General features: G+C 39.0%; 1 protein-coding gene across 1 annotated transcript in view; it reads left to right on the top strand.

Moving 5' to 3' along the window:
* Positions 1 to 24,238, top strand: part of USH2A (usherin) — a gene marked incomplete at both ends in the record, with an annotated part of 554,530 nt that overhangs the window by 126,994 nt on the left and 403,298 nt on the right. Inside the window, 3 exons of the mRNA XM_081039194.1 lie at positions 1,265 to 1,448; positions 10,591 to 10,754; positions 20,064 to 20,222. Of these exons, the coding sequence (XP_080895320.1) occupies positions 1,265 to 1,448; positions 10,591 to 10,754; positions 20,064 to 20,222 (507 nt within the window). The remainder of the gene's footprint in view (positions 1 to 1,264; positions 1,449 to 10,590; positions 10,755 to 20,063; positions 20,223 to 24,238) is intronic.

The following is a 24,238-nucleotide window of genomic DNA, read 5'->3' as shown; positions in this document are numbered from 1 at the left end:
CACTCTAAAGGGAATTGAACAGAATGTTGTGAAACTGGAAGAGACTTAGGGTAGGTTACTTGAGGAAATCATAAGATCTGAAGTATGTAGGGATGAACTCAACCGAAAAGGTGAGTCAAAATCATCTCAGCAGTCAAAACTGCCCTTGAAGGATCAAGAAAAGAAAGAAGTGTGACTAGAACAGGCTGAGTGTGATGAGCAGTGAACTGCAGAGAGATAGGTAGGACCTGAAAGGAGGATTAAAGGCCGTGTTGGGGGTTGGGATATCGTTTCCTAAATGGAATAGAAAGTCACCAAATAATTTTAAATAGGGGAGTGGGATGTTCCAACTAGGCTCTGAACAAGATTGTTCCAGCTATGCTATGAAGAGTAGATAGAAGGCGGACAAAGGGAACACCGTTCCATGACACAGCCTCTGTAGTTGAGGTGCCTGGATTCGAACGGGGGTTCTGCTGTTTATTGACTCTATCATTTTAGGGAAGTTTCTCAACCTTCCTAACCTTCATTTTTCTATAATACTTTATATAGAGACATACTAATAATATGTGAATTATGAGCATTGCTAGGAGAACTAAATGAAAATGAATGTAAGGATCACACTTCGGGCACAGGTTAACTGTAAAAATACTTGGTGGTGGTTTTACCTAGGAAGGTGGCTGTGGGGATGGAGAGGAGCGGGTTTAACATTCTTAGAAGGCCGTTGGTACCTGGCTAGACGTAGGTGCGGAGGGAAGTGAAAGACTCGAGGGTTGCCACTTTTAGCAAAATATAGGACTCTCAAATTTGAATTTCGGATAATGATTTTTTTAACATAAGCAACTATCAGATGGGGCGTACTTATACCCAAAGGATATTGTTTATCAGAAATTCACATTTATCTGGGCATCCTGTGTTTTCTCTGGCCACCCTGGCAAAGTTGTCTCAGGGTTCTCGGTTGAACATCTGAACAGATGGCGATGCCCTTTGCTGAAAAAGAAATGATTAGAGGAGGACCAGTTCTCAGTGGGAAGACCACGCAGGAGGTTTGAAATGCACCGCATTTCAGGTGCCTGAGAGACACCAGGTACAACGCAAATCATTTACCCAGCCTTCCTTGGGTTATAATTGACACAATGCTTAAGAACAGTGATGACCACATTTGTATGGGAATTAGTTTCGTGCCATAATTGAGTATCTTCTTTTCTGATGTAATGAAAATGCCATCTTTGTAAGGAAAGACTGAATAGAAAAAAATATATAAAAACGTTTAATTTCTTTCTTTCAGGTTTTTATATTTCTCCAGGCAATGCCCCCGGCTGCCTGCCGTGCTCATGCCATGCAACGGGGGCCGTTAATCGCACCTGTAACAGCCTGACTGGTCAGTGCATTTGCCAAGATGCTTCCGTGTCTGGGCAAAGTTGTGACCACTGTAAGGATCTTTACTTCGGATTTGATCATCACACTGGAAGGTAAATATTCATAAGAATTAATGATGAAGTATTTGTATTAAATTATATTTGTAATGACTTTCGCTTTTAAAAATAACAATGACTTGTATTGCAGTATCTTTTGTAAAAAGCAGTATTTTGTGTCCTCCTTAGTTTGCTGATATGATTCTGACTCTTTGATGTCTGCATTTATTAAATATGTGGTAATCTTTGGCTATTTCCTAGAGATCCATTGTACAGGTTTTTTGTTATACATTGATAGATGTACCCAGTATTTGGGCCTGGAGATATTTAACTAGATGAAACCCTTTTCCCTCAAAAAAACTTAGAGTGTGGATGTGGAAAAAGACAGGTAAAGAAATATTCAAAGAAGAAACATACACACACACACACACACACACACACACACAATATAAGGGCTAGGACAGGTAGCATGCATGTATATATTTTGTTTTACGTGACCCCTGAATTTATTGCTTATTTATTTATTAATTTACTGCATCCATTTATGTTGTCCTTGCCTTTCTAATTTAGGTTTCAAGACTGGCAGTTAAGAAACATATCTTACCATGTAGTTATATGATTTTTTCCCCCAGTGTGTAAAATACATTCTGAAAGTAAATTAATCATTTTGCAAAGTTGCACTGTCTTTAATGTTCTACTCATTTCCTGTTTTCCTGTGGACATTCACTTTTATGAATTTGTATTCACTGCTGTATTTTTGAAGATGAGATGGGATGGAAATCCATGTTGTTTTGTTTTGTTTGGTTTTGTTTTCTGGTCATATTATAAATTTGTCTAGGGTTGGGACTATATCCATTAATTGTTTGGCATTCCTATCCTCAAGCAACTAAATAGTATGGTGGTCTGCATATACCAGTCAAACCTGTTTCTCATTGCACGTGCGCGTGTGTGTGTCTTTAATACACATAATTACAAATTATACAAGGGTTTGAGATGATATGGGCTCTTTTCAACACATTGCCCCCTGGTCACTGCCTTTGGCCCGTTACATTCTCCGTTTACACCTAGATTAGGGTGTGGGCAGGTGACAGGGTAAATTATTGAACTAGAACTCAAACTGGTTTATTTGGCTTTCTACAAAAATTTAATATGACTTTTTTAAAAAACCTAACATGATGTTTAAAATATTCATTGAAATAATTTTTCATTCTTATTACGTGTCTTTTTTTTTCTTCTCTTTTGTTACATCCGTACTGCTCCACTTCTGTTGCCACTGGCATACATTTTGGTAATCTGAGAGCATTACTGCTATTTTTATCGCTCTCTTCTTCTGTGGTATGTAGGCTGAAATAGGGGTAGGGATTCACAAAACTAGCAAGACCCCAAAGCAGGCTGCTTTTCTGGTCTTGCATGTGTACCAAGTTGACTTTTCACTGGGGTTGGTACTTCTGTGACTTCTCCATTGCTCTCTCTCCCTTGGTATTTCTCACAGTTTTAGTGGTGTTAGACGCATCTCTATTCCAGTTGGTTGGCAACTAATTTTACAACCCACAGAATCTCAACTTTTTCTCTCCTGAGTCCTCCCGTCTTGTACAGGAGCTAATACTACCTCTTTCTTGCGGTTCGCATCTGGTCACAAGGACATTCTCTTCCTTGCTCTGGACCATCCTGTTTGGAGTACTATAGTTTTGTTATGTAGTTTGAAACCAAGAAGTGTGGTGCCTCTGTTTTTGCCCTTTTAGTTAACCCTGTGCTTTGTGATTTAAAATATCTGCAGGATTTTTTGTAAGATGAGAAAGTCCAGAAAAGCCTGGTGACTGAGTCACTATAGGGTGCAAACGGGGCATTAGCCCCAAGCACTATATGTAAAGGATCAGTGAAAAATGAAAGTCATATTGATTTAGGATTGTTTCTGAATGATTCATGGTTTTTCAATGTGCCAATTATTTTGCTGCCTTCCCCGTTTCTTAAAATTATCTCTTCCTTTGGCTTCCAAGATCTTCTGTGATTTGTTTTTGTTTTCTGTCTCTTTTGCGGATTACTCCTCTTTATTTGACTCCTTCAATTTGCATATCGGTCTATGGTTTCACCCACTACATACATGCCAATGATTCTCAAATATATTGTTATCCGTTCAGATCCTTACCATGGCTCTAGCCCTATAGCTAGTTGTCTCTGAGTTTAAATTTGCATGACCCTCATACATCCCATGTTTAATAGAGCCAACACAGAACTAATTCCCCTTTATGTCACTTTCCTCACCTCCTCCAAAAACAAAACATCAATGTCTCATGCCATCTCATGCCATCATCACCTTGGCAAAGGGACATAAACTTGAAAGTATCTGTTCAAGTCCACACCACCCTCTTGGGAGTGGAAATCAGGGTGCCCTCCTATGGGGCTGGGTTGGCTCTGCTGCTGAGCATAGGCTGCCACTGAACAGAGCTATGGACAGCTGGAGCCACCATATAAAACACAGCTTCTGTGAAATGACTAGAAGGAGTAACGCCTCCCATGACCATAGGGGGCAAGAGAATCAGCAGGATTTGTACCTTGTTAAATCCATTGTATGGAATGGCTGTGCCTTGAGTTGACCCTTCCATCCCACTGACGGATACTATTGCCACTTTTCACTCTAACATTGAACATTGTTAGAGAAGATGTGCTCAAGCCCATAAGGTCATAGAGAAAGATATTTCAAAATGTGACAGTGAGAATGGCCGGAGTTCAGACTTTTGCTCATCACTGAGAAGAGATAAAAATGGAGTTTATTCTTTTTATGTTTGTCATTCCTTTCCTGAATGATTTGGAAATCTCTTTGTTGATTTCTGGTAGTTACTGTGACTATATACGAACGATGACTATTTTGAAAATGTGTAAAAAGATGGCTAAAATATATAGGATTCCATCTAGTATAAGGAATTTTTGTTTTCTGAAGGAAAAAAGAAAAGCACTCCTAGTCTGAATGTATACAGACATGCAATGCAGGAAAATAACCATTTATGCCCTCATGTAAAAATTTTTAAAAAAGAAAGAACTTCAGCTAAAATTAATTGAATGTACCTTGAACTGGGTACTGTGGTGGGTGCTTACAAATATAAATTTATTTCATTAATTCCCAAAACTCTACAATAGATTATAAGTACTTTGTTGGTTAACAAGGAGAATATACATGTGTCATGGTATCTCTTCATCAATTTGGAAAATAAATTGATTTCCTTATCTGCTATTTCCATTCATATATTCATGGGATCCTGTTTAACTGCCCCTTGAAGTTCACACATCTCCCTTCCCCTTCTTCGTGTTCTCTTTAATGTACACAGCTATGTTGGTCGTATTTTTCTCTTGGATTAGTTTTTAACCTATTTTTATACTCCCAAGGGCAAAATAAATAAAATGAAAGAGGCTCTGACCCTAAACCACAGCAGTAACAACAAAATTGCACCCAACACAAAAATAACAAGCTGCAAAATCATTTGCCTGTTTTCATCCAAACTTCTGGTTCATTCTTCAGAAGTTACCTATCATGAAAAGAGGGCCTGCATTTTAAAAAGCTGATCCAAGTGTAAAAATCACTTCATTTCCCTCTGACACATAAAGCAAACATGATTTAATCAGTATCGAAAACAATGAAGCAAAAAAAGTATGCCCACCGGAAAATCAATGAAGCAAAAAAAAAAAAAAAAAAAGTATATTGTATTTGTCTAAACCCAAAACAATGAGACAAAAATGGGCCACGTTGTGTTCGTCTCCATTGGAAGTTATACCTGTATGTGACTCCCTGCACTTCCCGGCACTGTCCTCAAGTTGACCTGTAACTACGATTCCTCCTTCCCACAGCCCCTATGACTGCTCCGGTTTATCTGCTGTACCACTGTTTGTCTTATATAACAGCCACACATCTCCTCCCCCCACCCTCCAAGGTTTCTTCCCTAATGACATCTTCTCTCTATATTTCTTAGTTCTATTTTTATCTTTTTTGAAGCCTCAAGGGGCTAGATGTGTCATTGCTTGTCTGTTACCAGCTGACACACATGCGGTGGTTGCAATTTTCCTCATGTGGTAGAGAATCGGGGTCTAGGCTGGCTGGGAAATCTCAGGGCTCTGAGTTCTGAAACATAGACTAAAATTCCCCTGTGATGAGATCACGTTTGGTTGCACTGCAGCCTTGCTCCATTCAAACACTAAGGTACAGATTTGGTCTGCTTATCCTTCCACGTGCGTGTTTCCAATGGATGTCAATGGGTCTTTTCTCTGAGAACCAGATCAATGGCTACAAATGGAAGCAGAAAACTTGCACGTCAACTTCCATGGTGTGATCGTGAGAACACTGGGGAGTGTGCCTCATAGAGTCAGATACCTTGCTGGCGTCTGAGGGGAGCAGGTCGTGGGCCCACCTGGGAGCCAGCCCACAAGGTGGTGGCAGAGTTCCCAGAACGAGCAGGAGCTTGGGTCCTACGCTTGGGAGTGGCAGAGTGTCCTCGTAGCCTTCTGCTATTGGTCGGAGCAAGTCACAGGCCCACCCATATTCAGCGGTGGGGAAATAGACTCTCCTTTTTCTTAGTCGCAAAGGACCTGTATAAAGAAAGAGATGAAGAACTGCGGTCATTTTTGCAATCTACTGTGACCACTAAACAATATGAGTTCCCTTAACGTAGATTAGATATGATTCTGTGAGAAATGTCAGTTTTTATAAATTAGTAGCATTTAGTGAATGTGTTGTAATAGGAATAGCACAAGGTTGGACATCGGGATATCTAGAGTCCAGTTACTGCTTTTCTGCTGTACCAGGCATATTGGTTTCCTGTCACTGAAGTTAATACATTACTGCAAAGACAGTGGCTGAAACAACACGAATGTATTATCTTCCAGATGTGGAGGTCAGCAATCCTACATTTGTTCCATTGGGCTACAGTCACGGTGTCAGCAGGCTTGTGTTTCTTCTGGCCTCTCCAGGAGAAAATCCATTTCCTTGCTTTGACGGCTCCAGAGGCTGCCTGCATCCCTAGCTCGTGGCTCCCTCCTCATCCTCAAAGCCGGCAGAGCAGTGTTTTCTCTCTTCTGAGGTCGTTTCTCTCCAACCATCACCTTCTTGCCTTACTCCTGGGAGGAGCCTTGTGATTACAATGGACGCGCTTGGATAAGACAGGATCTTCTCTCTCTTGCAAAATCCTTAAGCACATCAGCAAATGTTCTTTTACCACGTTAGGTGTAACTTACTCACAAATTCAAGATATGAGAACTTTGTCATCGCTGGGGGCCAGAATTCAACCTACTGTACCGGGCGGGGTTCAATGAACTGTGGCCTGCAGGCCATAGTTGGCTGCCACCCATTTATGGGAATCAAGTTTTATTGGAGCCCAGCAGTATTCGTTCTTTACATACTGTCTATGGCTAGTTTCCTGCTACTACTGCAGAGCTGAAGCCTTAATGATTTACTGCCTAGTCTTTCATAAGTAATGGTTGCTGACCCAGCAGCCAGATATGCTGTTGCCTTGGGCAAGTTACGTAATCTCTGCAAGCGTCATAGAATCGGAGATTTTTAGATATGGAAAGAACCTTAAAAGTAATTTGGGGTAAACTCAACCGTATATCTGTTTCTCTGCATAAATCACCTTTTCAGAATAACTGGTCATTTAGCTTCTGCTCAAAAACATGGAAGTAGAAAGAGTTTATTGTGTCATGAAGCAGTTCATATTTATTTGAAACAACTCTAATTCTGAAAAAAAAAAACAATTAGAAATGCAGTCTTCATGTTGAGCAAAAATATGATTCCTGTGACCTTCTTGCCTAGTCTACTTCTGCCTTCTTGAGGCCACAGAGGATAAATGTCTTCTTCCCGCGAGCACTTTAAGAATTTGAATCTGCTATCGTACCTCCAAATCATGACGCTGCTGTAATGAGGAGTTAAGGAGAGTGACAGTAGGGCTTCTTCTCCATCTAAACACGTATGATATTATTAATCTAGTGAATCTTCTGGGGTTCTTATTTCTGACAAATAGTTGGTCTTGGTGAGTAACATGGGGGCATAGTCCGTGCTCCCTGTGGAGTGTCAACAAGGGAGAATATTGAGCAAGCCCTTTTCTAGGTGACAGACATGTCACCTCCCTGGACTCGAATGCCACCCTGTTATCTGGATGCAAGGGGGTCACAGCTCATGTCCAGTTCTTTTGCGTCCCTTTATTCATGTCTGGCTAGCCGTCAGCAGAAGGGGTGATTTGGACACTGCTCTCCCCTCCCTCCTAGATGAGACAATGCCACTCACTTCCTCTCCCACAAGCCACGTGAGTACGCCTTTCGGCTCACACAAAGAGGATCTCCGAGCCCCAAATTCCTCTCCTGTGGTTCTGATTCCAGTTGCATGAAAATCCAGATGCCGTCAGTAGGCTGTGAGGAAAGGACTACAAAGTATGTATGTCGTTGGTGCTTGTTCCAGCCCTGGAACATAACTGACCCTCACTGAATGTTTTTTTACACTATTCAACACATTTGAATCATTCTGGTGATACCCATGAGTTGAGGCCCCAGAGAGAAAGGAGATATCAGTAAAGTGACCTCCACCCTAGAACATGGCCCCAGTCCTCCTGCAGTAGCTCTCCCTCAGAGGCTGAAGTTTGTGACAATGCACAAAACACCCTTCATTAATAGTGATGTTTCTGCAGCAGTAATAAGTAGGGTAACTCTCTCATTGTTTGTTCAACTTTAAGATGTTCTCTGGAAAGTAAAATAGGTGAGATTTGTGATTTAAGAGAGGTGGCAACTGATTCTTTCCCACTGCGTCCAGTAGACACGGAGGCCGAAGCAGAACTATATAACGGTGGAGTGCTGACAGAGATTAGCGACGCTTTACTCCTGTTTTGTTTACCATAATGAACTGGTCAATAAACATCACAAATTGTTTATCTATATAAATCTTGACAGATTACGCTTTATGAAATCCATTTAGCAAGTGAGGTTTTCCCATAAGGATGAAAAATGAAGATTTTAAACAGATTGCTGGAGAAGCTCTGGCTGTACCAAGAGAGTCAGTGTAATAAAGGTTTCTTTATATTAATATTACAAAAACCATTTATCCTGACAAAATCAATATCACAATTCATCTTAGTTTGGTGTTTCTCTTTCTAAGCTTAAAATGTCTTTTCCTTTATTACATATAATTCTGTTTTAATAAACGTGAAACATATTTCACTTAGGAGGTACTCTTGAGAAGTGATAACTTGTAAAATGACATCAAACTTGTAGCTTATTTGCTAAAGAGTCTTGGAAATGTTTAAAAATTATATTTGAGTGCCTGGGAAATTTACAGGAATCATTTTACTTAAGCCTTAATTAGAAAATTATCCCCACTGTCCTTTGGGCCAGAAACAAACTATAATATTCAGGAAAGTCTCCTGTGAACTTCATTCACATAAATTTCTCTCTTACTGAAGTCAAGCAATTATAACAAGTCATATAAGTTAGATAGAACAATGGCTGGGATAAGAGACTGTAAAACCAGGAATAGTCACATTTAATTACTCCAAACACTGCATGCTTTCCTAAGAAGTGATTTATTTATTCCATTTGCATTCAGAACTTAATACCCCACGGATATTGACAGAGCTGACTTAGAGTTAAGAGTGTAGCTGGAAGGAAATAGAACAGCATCAAGGAAAGGAATTATACACTGGAAACTGTTACTCTAAATGTACTGTATGTAAAATAAGTGTGATTGTCTCATGAGTGAATGGTAATAAAAACTGAAATACACAAGAGACACTTATTCATGAGTGGTATGCTAATAAATATGTGCATTGGCAGAAGCTTGCCTCTTACTGGATATTCTCTCCGATATGACATGAAAAGCCTGCACACAATATACTCTAAGTAATAGCATATAATGAACTTAAGAGCAAATTAGATATTTTGTTTCTTCTATCGTTCCATTTTAATTTCAATGTATAATTTTCTTCAGCTCTAATACTTAAGTGACCTAAGAAAACATCTATTTAAAATGGAGTTCTGATGGAATGTCTGTACATACAGGACTTACTGTAGTTTGTCTGTAGGAGAAAAATGTCCTTTTATCGTGACGTGAAAAGGGCAAACTACGGTTTTCAAGGGAAACTGTACTTTCTGCATTCCCTAGGTGATATTAGCCCATAAAACAAATTTGCAGTTTATTTAGCAGCCTTAGCTTTTATCAGCCTTTTTAAGGGTGTTGAATGATGACCCAAGAGATCACACCATAAACATTGCTGTGGGATCAAGTAACTCTTCCATCCAGCATCTTTATTAGAAAATATAAGTGAATCTATAATGTTGTTATTAAATGTATTCTAGAGAAAGTCCCTGTTAAAGGTGAGTGGATGTCTCTCAAGTGCTGTTTTTGCTCCTCAAATACTTCAGGGCGCCGAAATGGCTTATCCTAATCAGCGACTTTGGCCTAATCAGTGAGAGTTTGAAAACTTCACTCTGAAGGAACAAGTTTTGGTTTCTTCATAGACAGTGATTTTTACAAGCCACTTGGGGGTCAAAGAAATTTTAAGTTGAAATTCTCTTATTATATGTAAATCACTAGCATCTTTTCATAGGTCTGAATAATGCTCTATTCTCTAGCCATTCTTGTTAAGTAAGTTTATTGCATAAAACTGAAAATGGAATGTGATACATATTAAGGCATTGTCAGTATTGAAACAGGTCTTTCTCAAACGGTTTTCTTAGTGAAATTTCATCTTTGTGAATTCAGATTTTCAGAATTTCAAGATTTTTAGGGAAAGCAATGGTTATTACATCCATTTTCTATTCACAACTTGATAGATACTTGAAACTATGATTTTATGGTTATCTGTTCTTAATTTTTAGCTGTTAGGATACCTGCTTTTGTGATAAAGCAAAATGTACAGTTTTCTTAATTGAACAACCAGTATTCAACATAATCCATACGACGTGTTCTGGCATGTATATAATGCCTTTTCGCCATTAATTAGTTTACAAAGAGAAAGAAGGCTTCTTCAGAAGGTTCTGTTGGGCGCAGCATTTTGGTAAAGATGTTTTTCTGTTTCGTTGTACTTCATGTTTGTTTGACTCAAGCCTCCTTTTTAGTATATTGGCTACAACGGACCATCTTACTCTACAGTGTTGTCCATAGAAGAGACTTATACTGTGAATTATAATCAAAGTGTGAGTCGCTTTGACGGTTTATTTGTCTCGTTTTCAGATGTCAGCCTTGCAATTGTCATCTCTCAGGAGCCTTGAATGAGACCTGTCACTTGGTCACGGGCCAGTGTTTCTGTAAACGATTTGTCACCGGCTTCAAGTGCGATGCCTGCATTCCCAGGGCTAGCCACTTGGACACCGCCAATCCGCTGGGCTGCAGCCAAAGTAAGTGAACTCCGCCCAATGCTGGTGTGCTAAAATACGTCACACAGAGTCAAGAGCCCACTGAGAGCCCATTGGAAAGGCTTAGGTGCCATGTGAGGAATGTAGGTGAGAAATGAAAAACAAAGAAAAAATTACACTGATGAAAGTTGTGTTCTTTTCACTTAGTTAGATCATTGAAAAGGGTGATATGATTATATTAGTCGTGGGACATTTGCAATGATGTGTTGGATTGGTAGGACGGTAACCAGAATCCTGGTGTTCCCGATGACTAGCACCCGTGACTTTCCGGGGGACAATTGAGATGTTACCGGTTAAGCCGAAATAATTGGCTATGCCAACACACAACATTTCCAGGCAATTTTCTATAACAAATGGAAGATTTATACTTATTTATGATGAGGTTTATGTCCTTCCAGCCCTCAAAATGTTAATGGCACTACGCTACCATTATTTGTTTATTGATATGATAGCAATTATCATTATCATTATTTATGACATCATATTACTAACTCTTACATTTGACACGTTCTGTTTCTGTCTTTCTGTTTTCACTTGCATTTGTTGTTGAAACAACTCTCACACTTGTACTTTTAACTCCCGGAAGCGAAAGACTTCATCCGAGTGTCTTTTGACTTCTCAACACCATTTTCCAGTTCATTGAATAGACTTCACAAGGTCCCATGCAGTCCTACAAATCATGACGTATTGATGATTTCTTTATATTTACTTCAAGATCCTCTATCCTTACCTTTTCCAGAATTCATAAAGGCCTGCTGAATGCATGTGGTAAAGAGGGTAAAGAGCCCTCTGCAACAGATGACACAATGCGTGTCCCCCTCGTGGTGCCCTGAGACTCTCGTGAGTCTCCATGCTGGGGAATGCTGCGAGTCAGGACACGTGATCCTAAACAAACATGCCTGGGACCTTGCATTTAAGGAAGAGAGAAGAGTAATGGGATAGCAGACTCTACAGCAAGTGGACTAGATTCTGAAGTAGTGAAAGGCAGGGTGTAGCTAATGGTTAGCAAGACAGATTTAGATTTGGTACCTGTGTAGTTTCTCATCAATATCCTGGGCTTCACTGGTATTTCTGGATTTTAGTGTAAGTAAAACTGCAGGTATGAATGCTACCCTTGAGAAAGGATCTGCATTCATCATTACCTGTATGTAAACACAGTCTAAACACAACTCTGGCTTTCACTACACACTTAATTAATATTTATCATTCATTGATTAGCTATAGAATTGATTGATTTGTGTGCAACCGAAATTCTAGTATATTCCTTTGGATATCAGTTGTACATCATCATTTAAATCGAATTGTGACAGCCTTACAGATAACATACCGTATCTTAGCAATTTCTGATCGGTTCTGTCACGGATTTTGTGTGAAAATGTTGGCATCAGCTCCACTTTTTGCTACCTATTCTTGCGCCTGAGACACAGTCTAGGAATTATACCTCGGGCAAAACCGGATAGTCTGGTCGCTGGAAACCTGGCCTACATTTTTTAATAGTGGAGGATGCTGACTTCTAAGTTATGTCTTTCCTTCTCTGTGCTACACATTCTTGGTGTTTCCAAATACATCCAATAGTCAGTTATTAAAAAAAACAAAAAATGAAAACAAAACCCAACTTTTGTATTTGTAATTCTTCTTCTTCCCTGGATATAACTCGTTTTAATTTTCTGTCTCTTTAACGCCATGATCCTTCGTATTGAACACGTTCCTTCAAGCATCTGTGGTGACGGTTGCTGCTACTGTTTTAGGTTTGTGTTGCACAGAATTTACAAAACTGCCAAGGGAGAAGCTCAATATCAGCAGAGGTAATTCATTGAAAACAAACAAAAAATAGTAGACAGGATCCCTGCTTTCCATGGACCTCAGAACTTAATCAGCAACAGTGATGGACACACTGACAATGAAAGGGGGCACCAGGAAGTGCTAACTGTGGAGCAAGTGTGAAGGGAGCCTGCTTTCTCTTCTGGTCCTTCTTGATTTTCACATGCTTCTTGCTTTTTATCCTAGCAACAGCCTGAACCACCGGCTTCACCAAGATACGATGTTATTGAAAGGAATGGAGTGCTATCTATTGTTGAAACTGTGAACTACCTCGGCCTAGTATTTTTCTCTCTGTCCAGCAGATGTCAAGAATGTGTTTGCCTTGGAAATTAGAATGTTTTATGGTGTTCTTCTGCACAGTTTGGGTACTGTGGGCTTCTAATGATTATCTTTTCCATTTCCTTAGAGACCATCGATGATAGTTTAACAATAGCATCTGTTATTTCTCTCTCTCTCTCTCTCTCTCTCTCTCTCTCTCTCTCTCTCTGTCTCTCTCTGTCTCTCTTTTTCTTTTTCTTTTGGTGGGGAGTTGGGGTAGGAATCCTAAGATATAATTTTCTGAGTGCAGGAGACTTGATTTGATTTCAAATAAAGTAGTGAGGCCCTCTCTGATAACGTGCTCCCTCGTGTGATACACTCCTTTCCTATCACTATCTGTTTCATTCTTGCAAAATGATAGTCGTTCTCCTTCTTAGCAGAAACAGAAGGAAAACAAATATTTAATAGTTCTGCTTTCTGTATACTTTCCTAGTGAATGATATTGCAGTTTGCCCTAAACCTCTGGCTATGAACTTAATATATACCATGTTTTCCCGAAAATAAGACCTAGCCAGCCAATCAGCTCCAATGCGTCTTTTGGAGCAAAAATTAATATAAGACCAGGTATTTTATATTATATTATATTATATTATATTATATTATATTATATTATATTATATTATACCCAGTCTTATAGTAAAATAAGACCGGGTCTTATATTAATTTTTGCTCCAAAAGACGCAGCAGAGCTGATTGTCTGGCTAGGTCTTATTTTCATGGAAACACGGTGTGTGTGTGTGTGTGTGTGTGTAGTCTCTAAGGTAACTTTTTAATGATACATATGTTTTCGCATGTATGTCTTTTTTAACTATTCATATAGCGCATTTGTGTATAAGTTTTCTTGATACTCTACTCACTATTATTTTTATCCTTGCTTATACATCTTTTTATCCTAAACATTTACTTTATCCCTACTTATCAGAGACGCTCTTATACCTCTCCTTTTTTTAAGTATACATATTTTTCAATATTTACGTATAACTATACTTAACTTTTAAGTATAAATATACTTCTATTATAAAATATGCATAACACAATTTGCCATCTTGACCATTTTAAAATGCACAGGTCAGTGATATTAAATATATTCCCAATGTTGTGCAGCCGTCGCTGTTAGAGTTTAATACACACGAGAGTATCGTTGGAGATGACTCTTTTCTTCTTGTGAAACTGAAGCTCTGTACCCATCAAACATTAATGTCCCCATTCCTCCCAGCCCCTGGCAACCACAGTTTTATTTTCTGCCCCTTTCTCTGTCTTTCTTCTCCTTTGGGAGATCCCGTTACACATATGTTGGTGCATGGTACACCTGACATTTTCTCACAGGGCTCTGAGGCTCTGTACATTTTTGCTCCATCTTTTTTTTTTCTTCCTCTTTCCTGTGGATTGGAGAAATCATATTGCATTATCTTCAAGTTTACTGTTTTTTTGCTACACTCAATATTGGGGACCATTCAAAATCTATTTCTGTTGATTGTCTTTTGCATGAGTCTGGCTCACAGTTTCTTTGAGTCTGTTATAATATTATGTTGAAGACACTTAAGTTGTTAGATTTGTGTGTGTGTGATTTGCATAGACTTAAATGGTGCAAACTGTATTGTAGTGTACAGCTGCTGATGTCTCTGATCCTTTATTTTATTTTAATTGCAATGTGCCTGGGTTGCCAGGAGTCATCCTTGTATATGAATCAGCCAATGATTTGGGCAGTGCTCATGCTTTAACACTTTCAGACCAGGCACCTTCTGCCATTCAGTATGTGTATGGTTGGCAGAACGTTTTCAGAGTTGTAACTAGTTCTCGACTCTTCGTTGGCCTTCATTCTCACTGACTTGGTTTTACCCACTTCATTCTCACTGACTTGGTTTTACTCATAGTTTCCCAGTCAGCCAGGAACTATCGGGGGCTGATCTCAGTCTCCTACGGCTTTCTCAGACCCAGGAGCTCCTGGTTAATTCTCTGCTTAGTTCACTATATAACCCAGCTGAAAGCACATTCTCAAGCTAGAAAATCTGTGTGTTTTCCTCATTGTTCCCAAATGAGTCGGCCACTTTTCGAAGACAAAGCTCTGAATTCGTGTCCCCAATCCCAAATCAAGTCATTTAGTGCCCTAGGGTACCAAACCTGCTGACATTTATAGCCAGCCCTACTCAGGTAAATCTAATATACTAGACTATGGAACGGGGATTATGGGAACAACACCACACAGAAAGGCCACAGATTTTTGTGGGTTCTATTCAAAGCTCTACTGCTTTGTGAAAAATAAATGTTCTCTATTGTCTGCCCATGTTTGATTTAGAGCTTCCAGCAATAGTTATTTTGATGATTTGTCCATTTTCCTATCACTAAACTCTTCTTGCTGGCTTGCCTAGAAGCACCCTAATCTCTTTTTTCTTTTTAAATATTTCATGATTGTCTAGACATTGTTTTATTTTTTAATCTCATCTGTGGAAGACAGTTTTAAGTTGTCTTCAGTAACCATCACCCACTCGTTTTCTATTAATAGAACTCAGAGCTGGGTTCATGGCCACATTTGTCCTGTAGTAAGTGAGGTCTTGCCATGTCACTAAACTTCTGGCTGAAATGGTGTGGGCAGAAGTTACGGGCGGCAGTCCTGGGTTGTACCCTCAGCGACACAGGGCATTCCCTCCATCTCTCCCTTTCATGCTGAATTGGATGTGGATTCGGTGGCCATCAACTTGGGACCATGTAGACAAACAGAACCTTCTAGGGAATGGCAAAGCAAAGAGATAGAGGGAGTCTAGACCCTTTTCTTCACAGACACAATCCACCCAGCCTTTCGTGAGAGAGAGGTACACACATACACACACACACACACACACACACACGCACACACACATAGTGTTTCGTCAAATGTTCCTAGTTGTTCACTGTTTCCAACCAACCCCATGCTCGTCTGTTGAGCAGAATCAGGTCCAGATAAGTCGTCTTCTCATCATTGTTTTCTCTTGCATATATTGTTAAGAATATGGTTCACACATTCAGTGTCCCTCTTTTAGCAGAATGAGACTCCCACAAAGAATGTAGATGTTTAGAGCCTCACCAGCCATCATTGCCATATGTTACCTCATCATCTCATTTTGGATTTGAATAAGAAAAGCATCATACATTTGCTCCATGTATTCAGGCAACCTACAGTATAATCCCACCATGTTATTTCTGTTCCTTGGTCCTTTCATGCTAGACCATGTGCTCTCCAGTGTCTTTCTGGAATTAGACGTATGAGTTTGGGGTGTGTGTGTGTGTGTGTGTGTGTGTAAGAGAGAAAGAGAGAGAGAGAGAGAGAGAGAGAGAGAGAGAGAGAGAGAGAGAGAGAGAGAGAGAAATTACTTTCCCATTCAGATATTAAAACAGAATATAGTTTTCCCATTAGAAAATATTATTTATGTGTACCTATTGTCAAAGAAACCCTTTATGATTCTTGGATGTAAGAATCAAGATGGGTACCCAAGCCAAAATTAAAACTCATGGCTCCGAAACAGATGGATGTAGTCACAGTATTATGCTTTGCTTCCTTAAACAAGCGTCTGACATAGGCAAAGCGCATTCTTGGCAATTTTGATTAATATGTGACCATTTTCTCAGAAATCGCAGCACATAAAGGGTGGGTTCAAATTGTCTTGTGCCCAGCATTTCATATTTATTCTCAGCGTGGGATTGAGCCACCTAAACCTTCAGGTCTCTGAAAATTCTCATGTAAATGTCAAACGGCACTAGTCATTTATACTGTTTAGTTGGATGCGATTGTGGTTAGAGGTGATCATAACACGTAATCGACTTTAAATGTTTGACAGAGCCTGTGTGTGTTTGCATGTGTGAGTGTTTGTTGCCAAGGAAATTTTCATGTTAATACGCATCATTTTCGATACCCTTTGACATGGGACTGACACATCTCTCTCTCTCTTTCAGTCATCCTAAAAGTATTTCACTGTCTTAGAAAATAGTCCGAAGGTCGCTTTTGATTGCTTTAACCCTGAAATCTGTTGTGTTCCAGATAACATGCAGAGTTTTAAATGTGGTCACTAGTGTTCACTAAAAAATATTAAATTGCCATGGATTGCAAGGCTGTTTCAGAGTGCTGTAAATGAGGCAGTTTATGATCTTTGTGGTTCCGGCAAGAACAATAGGATTTAAGAGCCTTAAATGAAAATTCACTGAAACACAAAATGCACTGTTAATGTTCATTCAAAGTGACCATGTCAAACATGGCCAATCCATGAATTCAAAAATATAAAGTGCTCTTTTCATGTGTCATCTTGAGATTGTTACAACTCTTGTCCTAGATCTAAATCAACATATGAGCAGTTAGAATTTTAACATAACAACGCAATTAATTCCAAAGGAAAAAAAGAAAGGGTAAATTAAAGGGGAAGAGCGAGAGTGTATCTAGTTTGAATATTTTTCTTTAAAAATATGATATCAATGTTATGTGCCACAGGATTAGAGACATTGTCTTCAGGAAGCCTCTGCAGGAAGCCCCTATGAAATTTTATATATTTCAAAGTCAGTGCTCTTGAAATGCTTTCTTAAATTGTTACTATTAGATTATATCATGTCTTTAAAATGGAGTGTGTCACTCATGGCTGCTGATGGATTAGTAACAGTGCTTAGTTGAAAGTCTTACCTGGTATGCAGGATAACTTTGCGAAGCCCCACCATCCCCACCTTCCTCACCTTCCCCACCTTCCCCACCTTCCCCACCTTCCCCACCTTCCCCACCTTCCCCACCATCCCCACCTCCTCCACCTTCCCCACCTTCCCCACCTTCCCCACCTTCCCCACCTTCCCCACCTTCCCCACCTTCCCCACCTTCCCCATGCCCTCCTAACCCACTCTAACCCCCAGGACTGTGTGATCTGCATCAGCAGGCTCCCTTGTCTTCTGACTCAGTTTGCTACAGCTACTAGCAGGAACCTGCCCGTCATCTGGAGGGCTAGTGGAAAGGGAAGTCAGTATATTTAACACCCAGCTTCTCGTCTCAGTGTAGGAGTGGCCCTAAGCTGGCTGGATTGTGCTGTGCGTGGTTAAGCTCCCGTCAAGTGACGCTTTTCATACAGCCCTTTCTGTTCCAGAGTGCTGAGCCTTTTCCAGCTAAGGATAGTGCATAGAAAAAAGTTACCATAGCAGGCCTGACTGCTTAGCTTTGAAGGACCTGCTCACAAAGGTGGCCTTTGACTGGCATCTGGGAACCTGGATTTTGTGAGGGTTCCCACCATCGCTCAAGCTTATCGGACGGGCCCCGTACATTTTGTCTAACCAAATGGTTTCTGCTTACCCCTTGTTTTCCTTCTGGGAGTCTGGAATTTGGGGGACTGTTCATACAGACAGAAGCTGTCTATAAGAATAGCCTCTGATACAAACCGTGGACATTGACTTTCTAATGGACTTCCCTGCTTGGCACCATTTCACACATGTTCACCTGGCGTATTGCTGGGGGACTTCAGCACGTTCTGTGTGGCTGGCAGCTTGTGGCTGGTTCCCCTGGATGTCACCCCTGGACCTTTTCCCTTTGTTGATTGTATTTTGTGTTTTTCAAATGTAATAAATCTCAGCCAGGAGTAGGGCTTTCTGCTGAGTCGGTCCTGAAGACGGGGGCAGGAGGTGCAGTTCTGAGGACTCTTGAGGCAAGTACCGTGTTTCCCCGAAAATAAGACCTAGCTGGACAATCAGCTCTAATGCATCTTTTGGAACAAACATTAATGTAAGGACCGGTCTTATAGTAAAATAAGACCGGGTCTTTATAATATCATATCATATCATATTGGGTATAATGTAACATAATATACCGGGTATGATATCATATAATGTAATATCATATAATACCATGTCTTACATTAATTTTTGCTCCAAAAGATGCATTAGAGCCAATGGTCCGGCTAGGTCTTATTTTTGGAGAAATGGTAGTAGAAGAGCTCAGCTGTCAATTTACCCTGGAGTGCTGCTTACTCTCTGCTCACCCTTTTAAAAATAATTTCTTTATTAAACTCTTTATCATATGACTTAATTTTACTACGCTCTCTCTTTTCTCCTCAAACCCTGACAGTTACCTAGTGACTGAAGATATTTTATATAAAAATATCGATAATTATTTGGTTGACTCATTTCTGTACAGGACTTTGTGAAGTTTCTTAGACCAAATATTAATGGTTTAAAAACAAGGTAACACAGCACCTGTTCCTTTGAGATCTTATTTACTGAGAGAGTCTGATTCTGCTGTGCTTCTCTAAATGGATGGAGGATTATGCATTCTGCTAACCCAGAAGAGATAAATGGGTGGTTAATTGTCCTTAAAAAAAAAAAAGAAAATAAAACAGTTAGGCGTTGTTTTTTCCCCTTTATGTTTATGTATTCTGGAGGGAAAAATGAAGGCTTACACTCAATAATAGGGAAACTAAGGAAAACATAGGGTGAGAAGAGACCATGTTTTCGTGGTACATGTTTATATTGTACAAAATATTACTAAAGTGGTGAGTCGGATGCTTTTGTGCACCTGACAGCGCAATTATGTTCCTTCAACAATCATAGCATCTCTAGCAGGTTCTGGTGTAGCCATACAGTACATTGAAACTGTTTCTTGCTAATATTTAGCCTATTTAGCATCTGCAACAGCCATAGCTGTTTGTATCACCAACTATTATCCTTTCTTTGACTTGGTGCCCTGTGAAGCTGAGGCATTGTGCTTAATGCAATGGAAAACTTCCTTTTAAAAAAATCCAAAAATCATGCCACTTACATTTCAAGTTCTGGTGGACCTTATTTGTGTCAACTCTTCCATTAATTCAGTCAAAAATGTGTTATTCATCCTTGGGTGGTTTCTCACCAACAGCAAAAAAAAAAAAAAAAAAAAAAAAAGAGAAAGAAGTGCTTAATGTAAGCTTCTGTGGGTTTTCCCCCCTGACTATATTTATATCAGCTACATTGACCTACAATGTGTTTTATGTTTACAGAAAGAAAGCTTTGTTTTAGAAATTTGTGATACGTAACCTTTGTTTATTAATGTCTTGGTAAACCACATGTCTTCTTGATAAAGTAATTCTGAATCAGGTCTGTTTGCTGGATATCTTACTTCAGTTTCCTTGTGTGCTTATTGATTGCCTATGCTAATAAATAAATGCTCTCTCCATTGTAATTTAGCTCCATCCCAGCAACCTCCACCCAGAGGACAGGTTCAAAGTTCTGCTGCTATCAATCTCTCCTGGAGTCCACCTGATTCTCCCAATGCCCACTGGCTTACTTACAGTTTATTCAGGGACGGCTTGGAAATCTACGCAACTAAAGATCAATACCCATACAGTGAGTGTAAAGGTTTGGTGATGGAAAGATAGACTATTCTGAGAATTGATACATTAGTTCAGTTCTTTGTCATTCAGGATAAATGTCGTGGTTCCCTTTGCAGCACAGAGTGCTTCAAGCAGAGAGAGAATTACATATCTCACTAGGAATCAACCAAACGCAATAAAAATGATTGAGCTTTTATTTGATAAGCCCTTAATGCTTATCAGATTCCCAAAGATGAAAAGAAAAAAGACTCTATCCAGCACGGATGAGGATGTGTATGACCTGGAACTTACATGAACTGCTAGCATTTCTGTGTGGGTTCATTGGTACGACTTTTCATGCAGGATAAATTGTGAACATGTATGCACGACCTCATCCTTTTGGATACTGTTTGACTCAGCAAGTTTACTTTAGGGAATTTATCTTAATTGGATAGTTATAAATGGACCCCTAATCACAATAATTTCAAACCAACACTATTTGTAATAACAAAATATTGGAAATCTTCAGACATTCAGAAATCTTTCAATAAATTATGGTACATGGCATAATAGAATCCTGGTACATTGTTAAGTAAATTGTAGAATATGATTGCCTTAATATGGTGTGTTAGTTTACATATGAATGAATGAGAAAAATGTTCACGATGTATTGTTTAAGGTAATCTATGAATTATATTTTAACTCAAAAATATATAAAATTACTGCAAGGCTTAAAACACAGCGATCTATAGTTTTCTCTGGGTGTAAGGATTACCGAAAATTTATCAAACATTTCTTTTATATGGATTCAACTTTTTAAATTCTCAAAGTGGACAGAAGATGACACGATCTTAAATTGAAAGAGAAAGGATGTAAACAGTGAACACTATCTTTGTATCTGTATCTTTTATGAACATTTTAAAGGAGCTTGTAGAAATCAAGTTGTTGAGATACATTGTTTTTAAAAGTATTTACTGAGGTGTTTTAGATATAGTTCCCCTAAAGACAGGATGAAGACAGGTTTGTCTTCTCTGATAATTTGCTTCTAGTCATGTTTAGCTACAGGCAAGTTTAAGAAACTTTGTAAGGGTGAGGCCAATTTAAGTTTCCATTTTGCTTTCTTTGTTTAATACCCAATTTTCTAAATTCGACTTTAACATACTTCATTACTTAGAAAAGTATATAAACCTATGTGGGAACACCAAAGTTCCACAATCTTCCCCAAAAGGATTAGGAGGTTGCTTTCATTTAACATTTTGATTGGCTTTAAAACTTCTGCGTAGCATGCAGTTTTATTTTGCATATATTTTCATAGGATTTTTGCACAGAATTTTGTACCTAATTCTGTACGACTTGCAAATACATTATAATGTCCAGCACTTCCAGATAACTCTAAATGTCTCTTCAGCACTGCAAGTCTTCTCTGAAGTTAATGGAAACCCTGAACTTCATGGTGCAGATTGCAGAGGGAAATGAACATCTGTCTGCATCTGCCACGTTGGCAAAGCACCCTAAAAACCTGCTACTAGAATGTTTATTTTCTTCCAAATATCAGCATGATCCAGGTGTCCTGAAATGTAAACTTTTGTGGTAGGGGTAGAGTGAGTTATAAAAATATTGAAAGTGATTTTGAAGATGATAGTACCTTTGGTTGAATTATTTCTGAAATGGTAAATTAAGGTCACCCTATTTTCCATACAACTTAATTCAATAATAAATTAAAGTTCAGTTATACCCTTCAAGCTAGAGGTGTGTTTTCTATAGTAACAATCTGTGATCTATTTTATAGAACATTACATGTGAGTACAATACTCTGGCTCCTTTTCATGAGTGCACGAGTATAGAATCCAAATAATGATTTCTTACGTAATGTGTACTTATTCACCAGAGATTTGTGTCATTCTATTAAACAAGGTATTATTTCCTGAAACGTTAGGTTTTTTCATTAAAAAAATGCTACTTCTGGCATTTGCAGACCATCACTCTAATTAATGATGTGAAAATTATCTGCATAATGGCATTTGAACAGTAAGAACAATTGGTTAATGCTGTCAGAACTTTGTCTCATTCTAATAACATCCTCATGTTTATTATTCTGTTTCCAGTGTGTGGGTAACACGTGTAACATGAAAAGGGAGCAGTTCTTATATTCAGTGGGATGAACACAAATCTTTGGTTAAGCAGAGGCACTTGAATTATAGGTGGGGAATCATTGAACTTTTCAAAGAAAATTAATAGCGTTGTTTTCCAAGCAAGTTTGATCATTGGGTTGAGGCCATTGTAGGATTCCTTGTTAGAATAAAATTGTTTCCTAGCTGGTCAGGTGGACTATGGGATTCTGTAGGTTCAGCAGTTTCCAACCTAAGATCATGACAGCTGGAGTACCATCATCTTTAGAGCTAGCAGATTATTTGTGATTAGTAATCACATGCTAATAATGGTGGAATAATTTTAAAGTTGCTGAATAATCAACTTATCAAAAAATAAGGTATTAGTGGTTCCCCTAAATAAAATCTCACTCATTTGCCTAGTATATAAGTTTTCAAAAGTGGAAAAGAAAGGTATAGAAGTCAAGTTAGTGCATTGGGAGTTATATATCATCAGCACCTAATATCATCTCCCCTGCAGCCCTGAACTCCGTGGCCCACAGGTATTTTCTGTGTCATAGATGTGAAGAGAACAGATATCACAGGAAATAGCATTCTTTCAATAGTATTGAAGTTTTAGGGGATGGCCCATAAATCATACTTTTTCCTTCTTGAGTTTGAAACCAAAAAAGCATTAAATATCGGAATCAGGAAGATGGAAATTTAAAATAAAAACCATCGTTATTACTGATGAAAGCCAGATTGGAGAATATACTTTCTCTGCGGCAGGAAGATAGATTAGAAAAGAGAAAAAAAATCAATGGACTGATTGGAGCATGCTTTGCTTCCCCCCTCCACCACCAAATTCACAAACAGTTAAATCATTCCTCCTTTAGAATGCCACAAGTACAGAGATAGTCTTAAAATGTCACTCTAGGGAAATACTTCCATAGGGAAACTACAGGATGACTATGTTGACATTAACATAGTTTAACTTGAGTTTTAGACAATGATATATCTTAGTGAATTGTGGGAATTCATCCCCACCTTTAATATCATTATAATTTGTTTCATACTACATCAAAGGATCAGGGTACCAAGTGATAAGATGGTCCCGCTGAGAGAAATGGAAACTATAGGGAGGAGATAAGAAAGAAAAAAGAGAAGATAAAAAACAATTGTTTTTATAAGGCTGTTAATACTATTGCCTAGAAAAATAAATCAAGTATATATGGAAAATTCTTCATTCATTCACTTATGCATTCCATAAAATTGTATTCAGTGCTTACTCCAGACCAGGAACTGTATGAGCCACTAGAAATACAAACATAGAAGGAATAAATAGTTCTCATTATTGAAAGGGGACATAGATAAGTAAACCAAAATTACTCTTTGGTTTCTGTGTCCTGATTAAACTCTAGTACAATACTCAACATATTTTCATGAAGAATTTGTGATGACATATATAGCAGAAGTTCTGCTCAGATGTTCACTGTCTTAGTCCATTCAGGCTGCTATTCAAACAAACAAATAAACAAACAGGCTGGGTGGCTTGTATACAACAGAAATGTATTAGTCGGAGTTCTGGAGGAAGTCCAAGGTGCCAGCATGGTCTGGTTCTGCTAAGGTCCTCTTCAGGGTTGCAGATTGCCAAACTCTTCCTGTGTCCTCATGTGGTCTAAGGGAGGAGAGATCTTTCTGGCCACTTTTTAAGGGCCCTGACTCCATTTATGGTCTCCCCGCATAACCTAATCCCAAAGTTTCCATCCCTTACTACCATCACCTTGGGACTTCAGTTTCTAGCATTGGAATTTTGGGAGGACATGAAGATTTAATCTGTGGCCTTCACTCCTGTCGTCCACTCTTCAGTTCTTGCCTTCCCCCTACTACCATGGTGGCATTTTGGGGAAGGGAGCTCCCCTCTGGTCCTTTGCTTCTATAGAATGCTTAGAGGATGCTGGCT

Source organism: Rhinolophus hipposideros (genome assembly GCF_964194185.1).
Source record: "Rhinolophus hipposideros genome assembly, chromosome: 26".
Lineage (NCBI taxonomy): Eukaryota > Metazoa > Chordata > Mammalia > Chiroptera > Rhinolophidae > Rhinolophus > Rhinolophus hipposideros.
This window is presented reverse-complemented; position numbering and strand designations above follow the sequence as displayed.